We start from the raw sequence: 19,650 nt of genomic DNA on the forward strand, positions 1-19,650 counted from the left end.
GACACGAAAATGGTGGGTACGCGGCCATACGCCGCACACGCCGAAAATGGGTTATTGATAAACTGGGCGGAAAATAAACGAAAATTTATGTTTTGAACATTAACATCATTATTATTCGATAATTCTGAAACCGGAATAATAAATAATAAAAACCTGCCAACGCAGGCGGACGTGGTGGGAGGCAGAGAGGATGACGGGCCGGACGGATTCCGGATGCGGAGTGGTGACGGGGGATTGGGTGCCCACGCGACACATAGTGACGCGCTGACACATTGTATGATTATGCTGTGCGCCCGTTTTTCTTTCCTGCCATGTGGAGGCCATAGATTTTTTTTTGCTTTCGATTTTTTTTCATGTATCGCGGCCACGCCTAGCCAAGGAAGCGCGGATAAACTCATTCGAAAAAATAAAAATAATACCATATAGAACGAAGATTTTTTTATGGCGCATATGAACAAGCATGTGAGGGTGAGTATGATCGGGTGGCTCGCCCGTATTGTATCCGCTTGAGCTTCTACTCGTGTGCCATCTGGTTTAAATGTGTCTCTGGTTGGTTTTATTATTTTTTTATCTTTTTTTTTAATTCCACCCTCCTTTATGCGTCTCAATTCTTCTCCATTTCCGTTGCTACCGTTTGTTGTATGGTTTTAACTATTTTTTGTGGCATTTTTTTCCCTACAAGTAATCAAGTGAATAGTTACTCATTTTTTTTGCTTGCAAAAAATTTCGATGAAATTTTTTGGTGCAATCTTGTGTGTTTGTGGTTTAAATTGCAACTCGTCCACTTGATGAGGGTTGCAGTCAACAGCAGCCCAGCCGGATGTTTTGCAACTTTTTTGTGCACCAGTTTTATTCCATGTGTAAGGACACACAATTATTCGCTTGAATGGGACTTTTATTTCTGGGTGACCATGTACGTTTGCTTTCAATTTGTTAAATGTGTTTTATTTGTTTTGGATTTTTTTGCGACAGACGTAAAACCAAAACAAGTGCGAACGTTCACGAGACACTTTGTTATTCTATTCGTTTTATTCTTTATGAGCATTATGTGGAGTAGAAGTTACTATAATTCGAAACATTGAGTTAATCTCAACTACATTTTATTAAATATTATAAAATGCCAACTCATAAACCTTCTATTTAAGTAACAAATATAAACAAAAAACAATAAATCTACGTAGGAATTCAGTAGACTTCATACTAAAACTCCCCACCATCGAAATAAAGTGTCTTACAAAGCAAACCAATTAAACTTATGCGCATTGCTCGGGAGGGAAAATAATAGAAAATTGATAAAACAACCCATAACTGCAACAATTAATAATCCTTCCCCTACCGAGGTTTTCTTTCCACGCTTCCGCATGCTCCATGGTTACGTACAGTTCGGCCAACGGGAAAGAAACTATACAATGAAAAACATGAAATCAATAAACCCTCTCCAGTACGCGTGGGAACCCGTAGCTGCTGTTTCCTGTCAATAAATTTGTACAGCGTCTAATTTGTTTTATGACAAATTAATTCCCAGCCTTCGCCTCATAAATCAGTGACAGAGCAACGACAACCCGGTAACAATGCCCCGAGTTCCGTCGAAAATTATTTCATACTGTTTTGTCACGTTTTTTTGTGGACTGAGTGGTGATCGGGATAAGGTGGGGTCCTGAACAAGAACCGAACTGTGTTGTGGGGTTCAGCCTTTGATTTCTTGTTTTTATTTGCCTTTTGCTGTTTTTTTTGTTATACCTTCAGCCGAATTCCTTATGGTTGCTTAAGAAAATGAAGGTAATATTTTGCATCTGTTTGGAAATTTACTTTGCCACCCTTCTTTACCGTCCTTCTCCCTCCGATACTAGCACGATTGAAATCAAAAACGATTTGACAAAAGTCCTGTCAAATTTCCTGCTTCAAAACCATCATTCATTCGATTCAATGCCAATGGCCACCAACCACCAACGACCAGGCGTCTCCATTTCAATACCACGAACGTAGTGAAACCTAAAAAAAATCCGTGTCCCTATTTCCTGCTCCCGATGGGAAACGCGAAAACTGCGCTACAACATGCAACGACTAATTTTACTGCCAACCGTAATGCGATAAATAAATTATTCGCCTACAGAAAATCTTCCTTCCCAGTGCACCAAATGGAGACGCCCGGTGGTTTTTGCGTTTGACAATGATTCGTGTTCGTTATATTCTTTTTTTATGTTGCTCTTTCTTCGCCTTCGTCGGTACACGCTTCAGAACTATTATGCCAACATCGTTCATTGCCAAACGGAACGAGTACCGAGGTATCCGTTTGCGCTCACTGAAAGACAATGGTGACGGATGCGTACGGATGCGCGTTTGTACGACTCGCATGCGACACGAGCCACGGTATTTTACAATCCAAACAAAAAGCCTGTCCCCATTCCGCCCCAAACCCGACCGGGATCATTTTTGTTTATTGCTGGCTGGTGCGAACGGTAAACAAACCGGATGGATGGTGGCCGGCTACGCTTTTCATCATGCAATCGACAAGTGGTACCAGCCGTCGGTACGGGACGCCATATTCGGGGTTTGCTTTTGTTTTTGCTGCCCGCTTTTCTTGCCGTACCAGCGTTTGGATGAAACATCGCCAAAAACTCCTGTCGACCAGCTTCAGCCCCCGCCCCTCTTCAGCGGGATTGTGAAACGCAATGAGACCGCCAAACCAACAGCGCTAGAGCGCTTCGTCAACAACAAACAAACTGCTGCTCGTCGGTTGTCGGTTTTGTTGCGCGAAATGTCCGTACCGTGTCTGACAGTAGGGGAATAAAATGGCAAACAACGGATGACAGAATAAATAATCGCAACGAACTAAATTCTGGGTAAACACGCATTCGAAACCTTCCAAGACGACTCCAAACCTTCGGCATAAAACTCCCTTAAGATGGGAAGGATTCGTTTGAGGTTTTGTTTCGAAGCATTGCTTAAGCGAGGGGGAAAGAAGGGTTTGCGGTGTTTTGGGTGTTTGGGGTCAAGAATCAAGCGATGAAGGAATGGTGGATGGAAGAAGAATGGCGAAGGCACTCGCTGCCCAAACTGAAAGCAACGCCGCAATACCACAAGCACAGGGCGCGATGGTACTGAATGGTACCACTGACTGTCGTTTGAAAGGATGTTTTCTGTGTGCTCTCACTAAATCATGCTCGTTGGCAGTAACAAAAGATGTACATCGAAAGGAAAAGGGGAAAAGAAAAGAGCACACAAAAAAAGCATCACTACCAATTGGGGAAAGGTTTCCGTTAAAAAGGCGGAAAAGGGTCAAGGAAGCAAAGCTCAAACAACGAAATTGTAGTGATAGCGAATCAACTCCCTCTGGCACTGTCGTGATGAAATGTAATGGAAAATAAATTTCAACTCCACACCGATCGAAACCGAAGAAAGCGATAACCTGCCCGGGAGAGGGAATAAATAAAAAACAAAACAAAAAAAAAGCATCGAAACGAAACCTCGAAGAACGGAACGGAACTACACAGTCAGAATCTATCAAACCGATCTAATGAATTGCTTCCATGATGCGGATGCCATCCGTATCTGTCCTTTGTGGGCAACGGGAGCGGGAAAAGTGAGTCCCGGGAAGGGGATTAAATAAAATAAACTTACTTTAACTTCAAAGTTCAACTATATCTGCAGTACGGGGAGGAAATGCTTGCAACTTCTTCCATCCATTTTCCCCAGAAACTGCAATCCCGTTTGTCTTGTTGATTTTTGTTGACAATGTTTGTGTCGAAGTGGTTTCTTCCCCTCCTCCAGCGAAAGAGACGCAAACAGACGGTTTTGCTAGAATGTTGAAGCTTCACATCTGACGGATGATGATGGAACTAAAACAATTCCGCCCCCCTTCGCTCGGCCTCACAATTTCCAGCTCACTACCCGATTCGATCGTGAAAGTGAAAGAGAGTAGAAAAATTTATACAAAACCAAAGCACACCAACAAAAAACAGAAGAAAAAAAACTCACAAATAAAAAATCAACACAAACTAGCGCCACTTGTGCGGTAACAGGCGGATAAAATAGAACGCAAAAGCAAACACACACAGAAAAAAAACGAACTTGTTTAAAAACGTTCATTCGTTCGACTAGTTCGGTGGAAGGATTCATCAGCGCCCGGAAGTGCGCTTATTATTGTTTGTTTACTACCTTACACAAAGTTATTGCAAAAGTTTTTCGCTACTGTTTTACGATCGGAATTTTATGGTGAAGCGAAACATTTCGGTTGGGTGGAGTTGGGTTGGGAGAAAATATTTCCAACGCTACCGACCACGCGGATGGAGTTTGGGCAGCTTGAAGTGTGGACGTGGATCGGTTTTTTTCTTTTTTGGTTTCTGCTTTCCTACTCTGCTTTGTTTATTTAAAGGGAAGTTTACGATAGCGAAGCAGAAATTGAAATAAACTCTGAGTGGTTCGCTGTTTGCTGTTTAAAACGTTCATCGAAACATGAATCGTAAAATGGGAATTGAATCTGTGGGAAAAGTTTTAAATAAGAAGAGTTTGGCAGTATTCTAAGAATTAAATTGGATCTTTTTAAAATACTTTTGTTTGTGCAAATGTTTACTTTTTTAATGCTTTTGCAGAAATCGTAAAACAAACTGTTCGGTAGTGCTGTACAGTTTGAGTGAGAAGGAATGAGTGAATTAAATCTTTCCAATGAGTGAGTTGATTCGAATCTCAACAAAGAGTTGCAAGCGCTCATTTGCTTTGTAACTCACTGAAAGAAACTTAAATCACGAATGAGTCTTTGTCACGACTTTTAACTTACTTATGGAAAAAAGAATCATTGTACTCATGAGCATGAGTCATGATTATTAACTCACTTTTTAGCGATATGACTCTTTCATGACGTCTAATTTTATAGCAATGAGTAACTCTTCTTCGATTGAACTCATTTATGTCACTCAATCACCCAATTGTAGTTTATTCACCTTAGTGAGTTATTATTCACATCTCTTGTTGTGAACGTTCCCAGTTTCTAACGAATTGTTCAGGCTGTACTATTGTACATTAAAACTCTATAACTTTCAGGTATAAACAATATTGCTCAAGGATTCGACAGATACGTAAATAATAATCTAATTTAACTATAAATTAAAATTAATACATTTGCTATTAAAGTTGCTATAACAAGACCTGGCAGTATGGTCGAAACCTTTAAAGACTACGATACAGCTACTTCCATTTTTCGGCAGTTGTTGTAGGATTTAGTAAGGTTTTTTAAAAGTAAAATAAAATTAGGCGAACTATTAAAAAAAAAAAATTAGTACTTACTATAAATATTCATTGCATGCTTTGATAATTAATAAGCAAACCATCGCCCTCAGATTGATTTCCTTTACATCCTTAACACGACAATGAACCATTTTATGCTATTATCAAAGTTTTCAAATCACACTTAAGAAAAGCACAAACATAACATCTGAAATTCTCTTCCAATATAGATAAAAATCTGCAACAACTTCAAATCTCGAAAATCGAACAAGCTCATGCAGTAATAAAAGTCACCTATCAAGCCGCCTATCAACCAATGCTACCACCGGCAATAAATGTGTAAGGTAACTCCCTTACAGAAACTATTTCCAAGTGTATTGTTTTCGTATGCAAAACCCGAAACCCATCAACGAGGGGTGGAAAAATGGGTTTATTTTCTTTTTATGCACTACCCGAAGCAAAATGATTGCCTTAGTTTCAGTACTGCGATACGACAGTAATACAGTTTTCGGTGCTGTTTTGCAAACTATAATAATCAATGCTGGGCCTTCGCTTGGTGGCATCGTTTCGTATATAGAAGGCAAAATACTTATCTATGCACATAATACCAAGATAGTTCGAACTTGCTGCTTCTGCTTCTTGATCACTAACGCAGCGCACAATCATCTCTGTGTGTGTATGTAGGTGCCTTCCCTTGAACTGGATGCGACAGTCACACCCCACGTTCGGTTGTTATCGAACGTTGGAGTGTTTTGGTGCAAAGGTTTTGGCAAACGGAGAGAGGAAGTACCAACAAAAAAAAAGCGGAATCATCAAGTAATCGAATCGTATTCATTCTCCATTTCCCTCCGGAATGGACAACTTCCGGGCAAAGTTTTCGTCGGTTGATTTTCGATTCTTGTGTGACAAAGATCATTTCGGAAAAGAGGGAGGTGAAGGTGCTTCTTTTCGTTTTGTTTCTCTCTATTCTCCCATCGAGACTTTGGTTCGATATTCGATATCCGATGCACTCGTCTGAATATGTTCTTGTGTTTCTCCGTGTGTGTGTATATTTTTGGGATTCAGTGGCCTTTCAGGATATTCGGTTTGTGATGTCACTTCCACCATTGTTCCTCTTTGTTTCGCAACAGTTTAGGACGGCATCCAATATCCACCAGTACTACCTAGTGTTCGCTTAAGTCGGAAGGAAGAGTGTTTTTTTGTTCACTCCCTTTCTCAAACACGAACACGATGTTGTCACCGGGACTGGACGGAATGGTAACAGCATTAAGCTCCTCGTAATAGTATCATCTTGAGAGCATTATTAAGCTCATGGAAAATTGCATTTCTGCTGCACACGGTAATGCAAGCGAGCGAGAATATTTCTTCCGCATACGGATGTGAAGCTTCACACCGGATCGAAACTTTGGCAAATGAACAAACACAGAATCGTCCGGAAAACAGTGAAGATGGAGATGGAGATAAAAATGATCCCCAAATGGGGGAAAGCCCGGTACGTTTGACACTAGAACAAAGATATTGGTTCGGTTTCGGGAAAACATGGTGGACAAAGTGCAGCTGGAACAAGCCCATTTCGATGTGCAAGCAACCACATGGAGCTACGCTTAGGGTGCCAGTCTTGATTGCAATATCATCAGGCTTTCGCTCAATCGTCTCTCGTCTCCTCGGGCCGTTTCAAGGTTTTGGGGAGGGAAAAACTCCCGCCTCGTAGTAGACATTCCGATGGCGGCTGCTGGCAAGTTCGAGAAACGAACGAGAGTGACAACAGTGGGTCACTGTGGAAAACCGGGCAACGAAGGGACAGATTTTCAATTTACATTAGAATTTCAAATGCCTTCAATAAATCATCACACATTGAAAAGGCAGGATGATGTGCATGGAACACACAGAAGCGTAACGGATCGGATTGCTCGAGGCCAGGCATGGCCAAGCAGTCGATCTAGCAAAACCGATACATCAACCCCGGACAACCACCGGATGTTCGCCCGGATGCCGAAAAGGCACTCCGTTCCGAACGGCCAGCCACTCACGAACTGCCAGCAAACCCATTTCCGGGTTCAGCTTACGATGCGGAAAACGGAGTAGATCGATTTTCGATCGATCATCAGGTTGGGTGGGTTGGGGTTTTTCGGACGCAAAGTCCTTAAAAATGAAATTGCATCAAGAAGCCATCTCCGCTCGCAAAGTGACCTCCGTTTGCCGAAAGGTATGTATGTGTGGAAGCATGTGTGTGTGTGCGGGTGTGTGTGTGTGTATGAATGTACTTTCCCGATAACATCTCGAACGCTCTTAAACGGAGAGCTATCAATAAGAGAACGCTGACATAAATATGGACACTTTCGGTGGCTTTTCCAACTTTCAACACGTTCTCCAAACGGCAAACCTGGTCGACTACTCCGCATTGATGCATTTGCCCTCCGGAAGGGCTGTCTCATCTATTCACTTCCCGAACGAAAAAAAAAAACACACACACCCCTTCCCACGTTATCGTCCCCTAATGGGAATGAAATCGGTTGGTATGGGAAAGCCACCCAAGAGAGAGAGAGCAAAAAAGTTGCACTCGGTAACTGTCGGCAGGTCGATACTGCGGCTGCTACAGTGCTGTTCATAAAAAAAGGATCCCAAACGGTCGTAAACGAAGTAAAAAAAAAAAACCACCCGAAGACGTCCAGATGAGGCTGGGTCGGGTTACAAGAGATCACAACTGGGCCTTTTTATGGACACTTTCCTGCCACCGGTTTGATGGGTGTAATTAAGAGATGCCATCAGTTAAGCCTGCCTGTGCCTGACCGAACGAAACTGATGGACGGTAAACGAGAACTTCACGCAGATGGGTCACTTTATATGGTGCAAAAGTTAAAAACTAAAGACTACTGAAAAGGGTTATACAAAAAAAACAAGAAGGCGGAGTTATGTTTCGATTTATTGGAGATTCTTTACAATGTTTGACGAAATGAACATTATCTGAAAGGAGTATTCTGAACCCTGGTTCTCTATTTTTCTATATTTAAAATTTATTTTAAGGGTCGTATAGGGTTCTCTTATAGGACATATCTCGCTAAGCATAGAAGATGCATAAGATTAAGTTATTAAACCTGAAGACGTTACATAAAAATTTTCCCAGAGATCTTGACTCAAGTCGAAGTTTTTCGATCAACAGTTCGAAGTTGCTTATGTTAGCAAATAATATGACCATTGCCGATGTAACGAGTATTTAGGCAAACTTTTGCAATAAAGGGAAGTGATTTAGAATCCTATTTGTGGATCAGTGAAGTTTAGTTTTTCTTGTTTGTATAACTCATGAAAATCTCCTGAGAAATTTTAATATGATGACACCAACTGAGTTCTATACATACAGTTGGTGCGTTAAAATCTAAGGAATTCCAATGAAGGATACAACTTGAAGAACACTACCGTTGAGTGCACTTGATGTAACGAGAATAGCTTGGGAATTGCAATTTCCAAATTTTCCTTGTTAATTGCTGAATGACGATAGCTGCGGTTGTCAGGAAATGGTTGAGAGATGCATTAAATTTGTTGCCTTTATTTGTACGATCATTACTGCAAAGTAATGTAAGGAAGATGTCCGGATCATTCGCACATTACTAAACATACATAAACAATGCTAATTCTGAAGAAGATACTGGGAAATAAATGCTGTAAAAATTGTTGGTAGACTTTCATTTTTCCATTCCATCAGACTCATTCCTTTCATTTTGGAGAATTTTTTCGAGTATCCAAATATACACATACTAGTATTAGCATTTGATTCTTCTTGTTCTAAAGTACTCCTCTACTAACCTTACCTAATCTATTAACAGATTCTTTTTTTTCTTGTACATTTTTGATCAAATTATTTGTTGTTGTGGTCATGAAATTAATTGGGTATGTTCTGATCTACAAATTGGTCCAGATCTCGGACAGATGCCGCTGGGGTAGCTCAGGATAATAGACAAACTTGGGAATTTCCACTAACAGCTCAGTTTCATATGCTACTTTCGTAAGGCCAGAATCATTCTGGTCAAATATTTCTTGAATGTTTGATCGATAACACCGACCCTTTCAGTGTAACGCTCGGCAACCTTGCCAAAGATGTCTCCACATTGTCATCAGTTTTCCGTACGAACTTATGTTGATTTTTCAGTATGCTACCTGAGCATGAAACTGCCGGATGGCCGGATACATGCTTCTAAGCACTGGATTATTCAATCTCCAGAAGTATCAGAATCTTATAAAAGCCGACACGAAGGTCGATTTTTGTCCATCACTTGTATGGAGCACGCGATTTGGGCAAATTCTAACTCGAAGTTCCTTCACTCTTCTGACCAAATCGACTGCAAATAAAGTGATAGAGTTGTCAATTTTTCGCAGTAAACAGAAAATTAGTATAAATTTACTACTGACTGGTTGGAAATCCAACAGATGGCAGGGTATTTACATTAAAAAATCAAACAATTTTGTCCCCTTTTTTAAAGCATTCTTTAATTTTTTTTAAAGCAATTCATTAAGCATTCATTAAAAAAAACAACAACTTTGTGTAAGAATTCAACCAGAAACTGCAAATTTCACTACAGTGTTGCTTTCGCCACTCAATTTTCCGCAGTTTATTAAACATCCAGCACCGCCACACATGAAGGTGGTGCAACATAGTTTTCTCATTTGCATTAAAACAAGTGCACTTGTATTGATTTATGCAGCCCCTTGTTTCATCATCAGCAATCATACCAGCAGCTGCAGCTTCTACCAGTTCAGTCATTATAATAATTTTTCACCATGATATTCACTTTTCGACCGATCAGAATAAATGAAGCCTGCTCATGCATGTGCCAGTTGCGTCCCTCCATAATGGGGGCTACAGGAAACGATAGCTGCCTCTGGTTGCGTGTGTGTGTGTCTTTTTGTGTGTAATAACATTCAGCAGCGAACGCTAGGCAAACGGAAAGTTTGTCTAACAGTGAACCTTGGCGTCTATATCATTGCTCCTCCTCACGGCCGGTTGTCACTGTTCAATCGCTTCCCAAGCAAACTCATCCTTTACGGTGCGTTTTTGGTACTAAACGCGCACAGCAAATGATGACACCCGTACGAACGTAACGTCCCAAAAACCCCTAGAAAGCTTTCATGCATATTTATAAATTATGCTTGAAAATGTTTGACCCTAGCGCGCGCACACGAGCGTAACGTACATACGGCTTTTGCGTACCATTATCGGGTGGCATTGCTCAGCCTTTTTGGCAAGAAAAACACTTTGGCAGTTTGGCTGTTGTTTTATCAAAACCCACCCGTCCGTACTTTCTCGCCCTTTGCAAAACTGACAAAACCGACCAACTGACAAAACCCGAAAATGGTGTGCGTTATCCAAAAACCTAATGAAACGGCTAAAATGACACATACGACCAAATGCTGCAAAGTGACGTCCCACGCGTGTGTGTGTGTGTGTGAGGCAGTGAGAAAACCCTTTTCATCCATTTCATCGACGCCGGTTGCGCTTTTTCCCCGAAAACAAACTGTTTATACCTTCCACACGCCAATATCACCTTCATCGGGGGGGTTGTGATGCCAGTGCCGGCATTCACACGGTTTAGCGGAAAATTCAGTTACCGGTCACTTTTCATACCCCGACCGACCGTTAAAAGGTTATTCCGTACCGTCCTTTTTCTGGCGGTACGTGGCCCTGTTTTGGGCAAAGGGAAAGTTTCATTATTGCGGACGGGTTCATGTTTGGATTTGGATAATTAAACCACCAGCCGCCCACACAACGTTGTTCGGCACACGTCAGGGCTTAAAAGGTTCTTCAGAAATGCGACGGGCCTCTGAGTGTTCCCGGCCCGGAAAGCGGCCTCGTCTAGGCCATTATTTCCGCTCTTCATTCGTGTCAGCAGCGAGGGTCAGAAATAATTATCGTAAAGAAATCGAGCGGAATGTTTAAACCGGTAAATAAACGGTACCTGATATGATTTCTTTTTTCGGTCATGTGTGTATGGGATACGAAACGTTTCTCAAAGTACTGATTCTATGTTGTTTCATAATGGGTTGGCACGGATATTTCTATTAATGATCTGACTTGCTCCTTTCCTGTCTTAGTGTGTGTTTTTGTGAGGGCTTAATGTTTTTTACACCTGCCGACGGATAACATCTTCAACCAGGTACCAAATAGAACACCGCAATGGGGCTCTTTATTGACCAGAGTAAAACTCATAATCCAATTAGTCGTCTTTCCAAACTAATCTTTTGCCCCTTTTAGGTACTTCAAACCAAGACGAGGACACGTGAGCAAGGATAAACAACGTACTGTTGTACGAGAAATGCGTGATGCAACTTGCGAGTAAGCTTTTTCCAGTGCTTTTCTAGGGAATTTTTTAAAATAAATTGGTTTACATGCATTTTAAATAGAGAGGAGCAAAACCAGCTCAGAAATATATTTTCTTCAATTTAAATTATTCTTTCAGTTGAGAAAAATGTTTCTTCCATTTTTTTTTGGAAAATGATTTATATAAAATCATAATCTACTCTAATCCATCACATCTTGCAGCACGAAACATAATTCGAAAACTGCTCTATTATTAAATCCATCCTACGAGCTTCTAAAAAGGCTGGGCATATTCGATTTCGTGTTGGCTGAATGCAGAGGCTACACCCAACAAGTGCTGGGCGCTTACACCAAACAGACCGAAGCTCACGTGTTTCCCAATGGCATGATGTGCAGGATGTGAGATTTATGGTAAATATTGCGTTACCATTGCTCGAATTTCTCATTTTCCCTTCCCTTGCTGATGCATGATGTACGTGGAAACTGTGGTACGAGTGAGAGTGAAGAAAGCAACAAAAAAAACTATGTAAAGAAGCAAACTCCGTCCATGATGCGGACAAGAAATGCCATACCCGATACCATGCTGCTGAGATGGTATGGAACGTGTCCCTGAAGGGGACCTTGCTCCGGTAACCGAGCGCTAGGTGAAACGATCCACCTTTGCCCAACAGAACGTCCCCGGACCGGTACGTGCAGAATCTTCACGCAAACAATGCCCCGTCCATTGCTTGCGAGCTGCCAACCGGAAGACGATCTGCTGCTCGGTTTTTCGCAAAAGTGCATATGACGGCATACCGAAACCGCACATCGCATAACTTGCTCCGAGCTCGACAGCACCCATCGGGTGAAATTGTGACTGAAAGTGTGAAAAAATTGCTTACTCTTGCGATGCCCAGTTCGTTGGAAAAAGGGGGCAAATTGCGAGAGAGAGAGAGAGAGAGAGAGAGAGAGAGAGAGAGAGAGAGAGGGAAAGACCACAGTGAGACTTCCAACACTAACTCCTCTTTTTGCTGGTGATTGTCCGAAACCATGGTACCACTTACCGAGATCGCAATCAGATCAAATCAAATCGAATCGTGACGATGTCGACTCGTTGCCTTATCCCTTAGCCGAAGCAACAACAACAACGAAAAAAAGGCTGAATGAATGCTGGCAGGAAATTGTGCAACCTCATCATATCCCATCACAGGAAGGAGAGATCTTTAGTTACGAACGACGAGTAAAAGAACACTCCTACCCCCTACGGCACGCAGCATGAGTTTAAGCGTCTGGGCGGTCAAATGGCTCATAAAAATGTTTACTTATTTGTCAAGGATATTTGCAACGACCAGAAGCATGTTTTATGATTGGTTCAAGTGCAATCAAAGCCACATACTCGAACCCCCCGTCCGTGTATGACGTGTGGCGTGTTGCCATGTGTGTTCGAGAGTTTGTGCTGCGTTTGTGAGAGGTACACAAAATACACCTACCACCTTTCCCCTCTTTCAAGGCAAAATGGAAGAAACATTTTCCTACGTGTGGGGCAAAGCACATGGAAGAGCTTTTTCCTGTTCACATCACCAACACCGTCTTGCATTTTGATTTCACCCTCAAGGAACAATCCGCAAGAAGATTGATTCGCTGTGTTGAAAGGCGGTCGGGTGTGCTTGAAAGTGGCATCGATGTATAAATGGATTCTTCATTTTAAATACCACTACGCTTCGTATATTTTGGTATTCCGTGCACAGGTGGAGCGCTTTTGCTTGTTGAAATTTTACGCAAACGTTTTCGGTTTAAATTGTGCAAATTATGGTGCCGTAAGCTGATTGCTATCACACGTCTGGAAATGCCACTTTTGAATGACCGTTTTGATGGAAAAAGGGTGTTAAACAATAGCCTTTTCGATTATACTCGTCACTGGAAGTTTTTCTAGATCATTTTCACAATTTTATACAGTGCGTGGCATTAAAGTGTGTTAATTTTGCGTTTTATTTTTTACGTTGATTTGGAAAGGAAAAAAACAAAAAGAGAATGTACTGATTTTTTTTCTACAATTGTTTTCACAATATTATTATAGTATATTTGCACGTACACTTTTAAAAAAGTTTTCTATAGGTGAAAAAATAATGAAGTTATTAAAATTTCTGCTGCTGCATATAGCGTGACTAATGAAATCATGTCTTTAAAAACATTCGTTAAAAAGTAGAATACTTATTCGACTATTGTAGAGATATAAATGTATTTTTAAGACGTTTAATCAATTTTAAATTTAAATTTAAATCTTTTTTGATTCATTCTTTTATTAAAAAGGTATCAAAATTATAATAATATTTACCTTTTTTAATTGGTCTTTAATTAATCAATACTTTATAGAACTTTTTTTTGGTTAAAAATTATCACAAGCTTTTTCTTAAGATAAAACAAAGCACCATTCTTATAATGATGCTAGCAACTGTATTGATACTGGAAAAGCACATTAAATTTGAAAACGGAACTCCTTTCATTGGCTTTCCTAATACACCTTTCCTTTTAAACGAGTAATTTCTTAACGTTTTCAATACACACAACCAACTGACACTTGGAAAAAGAAAAAAAGCAAACCAACTGCGTGGATGTCGGCTAAAGTTTTGATAAATGGACCGCCACCGACCAGAGGTCAAACAATTACCGAACCCTTCTCCAAAAAAAAAACAAGCAAAAAAATGTGCCAATGAAACTACGCAACTTTCAGTGCAAATTATTTTATACCACACCAGACATCCTGCCAGCATCGGGTCAGAAAAATTATTTGATCTTTCTTTAATTCTCGTTCCATTCACACGATTTTCGCTGTTCCTCACGTTTTTGGCGAGAGAAGCAAATAATAAAAAAAAGATATCTCTTGATACTTGGGTTAACATTAAATTTTTCCTGTTTCCATTTTCACTCATATGCTTAGGGTACATGAAATATCAAGGGCTTTATTTTTTGTGGAAACTTTTTCCATTCATCGTTCACAGTGGGACTTTTTTTTGCTTCTTCCTTTTTCGATACGGTAAGATCGGTGAAACTTCCAAACTTCCTTTACCTCTAGCAACGGTTTTTGCCGTGTCAAGTAGCGCAAGATTAGGGTTTATGTCGCGCATTCGGGTAAGCTTTCGGTCCTCGGTGTATTCGGCGACGTATGGTGTGAAAATAATTAATCAAACTTACCGAAACGTCAGCGTGGTCAGCGGACGGTATGATTTATGGCTGCTCAGGTCGGCCATCGGTGTGCCCCAGAAGTCGTTGCGAAATACCTGCGCCACCGGCCCAATCCCAAGCACGTCCTTGTTGAGCGTGATGGCGGGTATGTCGTCGTGCACGAAGTCACCCTGAATGCCGTTCAGATAGCACAGGGCCGCAATTAGCCCGACGGCCAGGTACATGCACCAGCCCTGGTCCGGATGCTGCCGGCCGTTGCATTCGGTCGTGCCCGCACAACATCCGTCCGTCGATGGTTTGTGATGCTGGTGCGGTTGCTGCTGATGATGGTGGTTATGATGTTGATGGTGGTGGTGGTGGTGGTGATGATGGTGGTGATGGTTATTATTAAGAGCATCTTCTATTTGTGCTGCTTTTTCTGAGGCACTCCACGGTGTCGGCGGCGGCGCTGATGCCGGCGACGATTTCAAAATGGATGATATCGAGCAGCACCGTTGGCACGGAAAGGATGTCGATGAGGTGGAGGAGGAGGAGGACGTGTATCGGTATGCGGACGTGGGATTGGAAGTGGTTGCCATGCAGGACAGGCAGAGGGAGGTGCTGACTATGTGCTGGGAAGCGGAACCTGACGTTGATGAGGAGGATGCTAATGTTGTCGGTTGGTGCCCACCGGCTGGGAACGTTCCCGTCGGTGGTGGATGCTGCTGAAGGGTAGCATGATGATGCTGATGTGGCTGATGTCGACTGCCCGGCTGCACCGGATTGTACACGATCGTCACGCGACGCTTCATGCTTTCTTCTCTTTTTTTTTGTGCACCCGGGCACAATTTTCCACTTTTACCTTTTAAACACAACCGCCTAAAACAACCCCTATTTCTCCCCGGAGGTTTACTCGAGCGATTTCTTACACCGCGTTGGACAATTTTTTCTCATCTTGCCGCGTACTTTTTTTTATTTCATACACATACACTCAAACACCATACACTCGCAATGATTGAAAAAGATTTAACAAAAAAATAAATAACACCAATATTGGCTCTCTCGCGTATCGAGTATACGAATTGCACAATTTTCTATTGATTTTCCTTATTTCCACTAGTCGCACTATGGGGCTGGAAACCACTTTTGGCCCACAGCTAGCAAACACTAATTTCACTCTTTCAAATGCACTTCAAAAGCAAAACGCTGTAAAAAGAAAGAAAATGCGTAGGAAAATAACGGTTAAAAGAGAAGGGAAAGAGAAACCACTTCAAAGTGTACGGTGCAGAAGTTTGGTTTCTAGCGTCCACTTGAAGATGCAATCTTTCAACACACACACACAGCAGTAGTAGTGAAACGGAATGGTAACAAGAAAGAGCCAACCAGAAAATGGACACTAGTGCACGGTCTTACGGTTTCCGTTTCGATAACGTTCACTTTTCTTATCGTGCGCAATGCTATTTCCGGTCGTACTTGCACCGAATTCCCCTCTTTCTTCGGATGTGCTTCATCCGGTCCGGTTTGTGTCGTCCGGGATGCAAGCAAATCACAGTACCGGAAATCCTTTCTTTTTTTTTGCTGCCCAGGAAAATGGATGGCCGTTTTCGCTTGGTTTCGATCGCAACACACCGGTGTATCACATTCATCATTAATGCGCTTGCAAGTCCCGGGAGGGTTTTAGTGTCCGGACATTGACGGGAAGGATCGTTACGGTTCCGGTTTTTGCCGAATGAAAAGCCAGATTGGGATAGCAAATCTTTTCACCATTGGTTTGTCTCCCTCGCTCTATCGCTCTATTACTAGAAGTTGTGGAAAAGATCCTCTACGCAGTTCTCTTCGTTCGTTGCTTTCTATTTCAAACACACTCACACACTTGTAGCAAAAGGAAGATACATTGAAGAACGCTAGAGAGAAAAAAAACGACGACTGCCCATCAGTTCCTTGTTTGGATTTATCCGAATACCCGACGGAATTCATCGGTGGTTGGTTTTCTCATTTTATGGTCAACCAGCTACAATTTTTGTTGTTGCTTTTCTTGATTTTCTTTGCTCCATCCTGTGTTTTGCCTGTGGCAGGGCAGCTGAAGGCGTTCTGGAAGAATATATAAAGAAACAAACAATTCTATTAGTACACACACACATACAATGGAACGTTAATACAAATGATAAAGCTCAGATGCGGAAAAACTCATGAAAGAAATAAACAATAACAAAGCGAGACAGAGAGAGAGAGAGAGAAAAAAGTAAAGGAAAAAGATGTTTCCCAATCTCGCCCAAGTAGATGAGGCCGGTTTTATGCTTCGAGTTTGCCGGAAGAGTGTTTTGATTTATTCACGGCTTGCCGGTACACGATACTGGGCCACCTTCCGGGCCACACGCGCAAACCCACACACGGAAAAAATTTAAAGCTCGCCCCAAAAAAAAGCAAACACGTGCTCGAACGTTCGTGGTACGTTTTGGCCACGCGCAAAGTGTTCCGCCGTTTAAGCGCATAAGGATTTGGAATATTTATTCCAATGGCAGCGTAAGATGGCGCTTTGTATACGATGGCTTCCTTGAGTGAGGGAGCGCGAAAGAGAGAAAATATACTTTCTCACAAAAAAAAACATCTTCTTTTGCCGTGTTTTAGTTTTTCTTTTTGGTTCTTTCCGCAGTTTCCGCGAGTGTGGAAGTAAATGAAAAAATAAATACTTTATTTCATTAGCACACGACCCCGGCATTCGGGACACACACACAACGCACCGGAAAGATTGCACAGATTGGGTACAGCTGTTTATGGGTGAACCAACGACGAGCCCCGCTGAGCCACGCGGAGACCCTTCGGGTTACCCATTCCCGCCGCGAAAGCAAGACCGGGCCTGGTCCAGATTGTTGGTAATAAAACATGGTATTAGTTTTGCTTCCGTCCTTCCGACCAGGTGTGCCACTTGGGGCGGGCGGTCTGCAAGCTAAGCGCCTGCTATCTCCTATAACACCGGCCAAGTGGCATCCGTTTTTTTGTCTTCCTTTAGCGCACTTCAAGCTTATTTCTAACCGTTGATAAATAAATGATAAAATAACACTGTTTGGGCTAGGCCGCACCGAAACCGTTTCACGCGCACGGAACGATGGGAAAGTTCGTGAAAATGGTAATTTGGTGCGTGGCATCGCTGTTTTTCTTCTGTGCTTCCGATTCTGGAGGATTCTTTTGCGGGAAAACATACCACCTCGTGTAGAACAATAGAGGCTAAACGTGAATTGTTTTTTTTCTTTTTTTCCTTTTTTTCTTGAGAAAGCAGTAAGAATATTACAAAACAAGTTGTGATTGTTTCATCATCTACTTCGGGTGCCAACGGCACAACTCGGTAGAAATTGGCAAAACGAGAGCGAGAGCAATCAAATTGTAACTGCGATATGAATTGGGCCATTCATTCAAAGTGCTTTGCATAAATGGTGGGTTAAATTATTTACGTTTCAATTGCAGCAAAGTAAGACACCACGTAAGGTAACGTTTAGGTAACGGTGATACCATCAATTATACTTATTGGGGCGATTGTTGGGGACTTATTGAAGTGATACGTGAACTGATAAAAAAAAACAATCAAAGGATGATATTTTAGCACATCTCTTATTGATTAGTTTTTAGCGCATAAAGTAGTAATAAAGGCAGCATATGCAAGCATGTCCAGGAGTAAAACTAAACCACGAAATTTTGCCAGGTGATGGTGGTGATGATGAACTCTCCGGATATTACGAACTTATGGATGTATAATCCCTATATAATCCATATACTGACGGAATAGTAGTCGAACTGATCAATTGAGGTGTAGCGCCGGAACAAGAAATTCATCAAATTACTGAGGTATAGGATAGTGAATCATTGACTTGTGATTGCTTGCGGGGCAAGCTAGAATGCAGCAAGTACAAGGATATTCTAAATATTCTCCTTAATAATACAAGAATGACTAGCTCCATCCATCGAAGAGATAGTTGGAAACTAATCAAACATTATCCAGATCTTTACCATGTGGCAAAGCTTGAAGAAGCTGGTGAAACGACACCTCCATTGCTTCCATTTGAAGGTCGCATATGATAGCATAGACAGAGTAGACAACGGCTAAACAATTCTTTCTCGAATCAACTCTCACCAAGGGTCTGCGTTAAGAATATTGAGTATCCTGTCTACTCTTCGGTAGAAATTTCAAATACCATGTTCTATAAGTCAATTCAGATCCATGAAAACACTGATGGCTTAGACTACGACTAGACGGGAAGTTCATGGGAGTAAAGTTACAGAAGCTCAATGATGAGGATGGAGAAGTTAAAAGAGAGTAAAGGGAGCTTAAAGTCAAATAAGTAGGACGAGGAGTAAAACTAAGCAAGCAACAATTTATCGGAAGGACCTCATGCAGTACGACATCTGAGGATAATTAAGGGAGGACAAATATGGAGTGAACGAGAAGGAATATAGAGGGAAATCGAGGAGAACAACGTTGGTGAATCAATGCAACCGAGCAAGAATGAAGCAACAAATAAGGATTGAGAAAGGATGTGGCGGTTTTCGAGGGAATCTATACTGAGCAGCCGACACCTGGACTCATAGTTGAGCAGAGCAGCAAAGGAACCACCCAGAACCACTCTGCATACGAGGATCTGCATCAAAGGATGGAACAGATGGCAGAAAACCTTGGCTTTTAGATGAACGAAAGAAAAACCAAATTACTTACGCAGAGGTAACATGCAGATAAGTGACCGCATTTTTGAAGTTGTTCCAAACTTCACCTATTTTTGGGTCAAAAGTCAGTAACGACAGCTGCATTGATGTTGAGATATTGGGGGCTGACGGTCAACAACATTTTTCTACTGTCTGAGGAATTTTCGCAATTTAAAACAACTGCCGAGATGATCGAAGCTAAGATAATATAAAAATTAAATAGTTCCAGAACTCGCATGCACCTCTGAGACATGGAGACTCCAAAACAGAACAATACCCTCTTA

At 41.7% G+C, this 19,650-nt stretch overlaps 1 protein-coding gene across 4 annotated transcripts in view; it reads right to left on the minus strand.

The window, feature by feature from the left end:
* The window catches only part of LOC125769016 (protein O-mannosyl-transferase TMTC1-like), a 148,320-nt gene that overhangs the window by 65,059 nt on the left and 63,611 nt on the right, over positions 1-19,650 (minus strand). For 3 of the 4 annotated variants that reach the window (XM_049437391.1, XM_049437389.1, XM_049437390.1), the window contains exon 2: positions 14,705-15,880. In XM_049437391.1, coding sequence (XP_049293348.1) covers positions 14,705-15,486 — 782 coding nt within the window. In that variant the 5' untranslated portion in view covers positions 15,487-15,880. Of the gene's footprint in view, positions 1-14,704; positions 15,881-16,543; positions 16,766-19,650 lie in introns of all 4 variants that reach the window. The other variant, XM_049437388.1, reaches the window with a different exon arrangement.

This window comes from Anopheles funestus, chromosome 3RL (assembly GCF_943734845.2).
Source record: "Anopheles funestus chromosome 3RL, idAnoFuneDA-416_04, whole genome shotgun sequence".
Classification (NCBI taxonomy): domain Eukaryota; kingdom Metazoa; phylum Arthropoda; class Insecta; order Diptera; family Culicidae; genus Anopheles; species Anopheles funestus.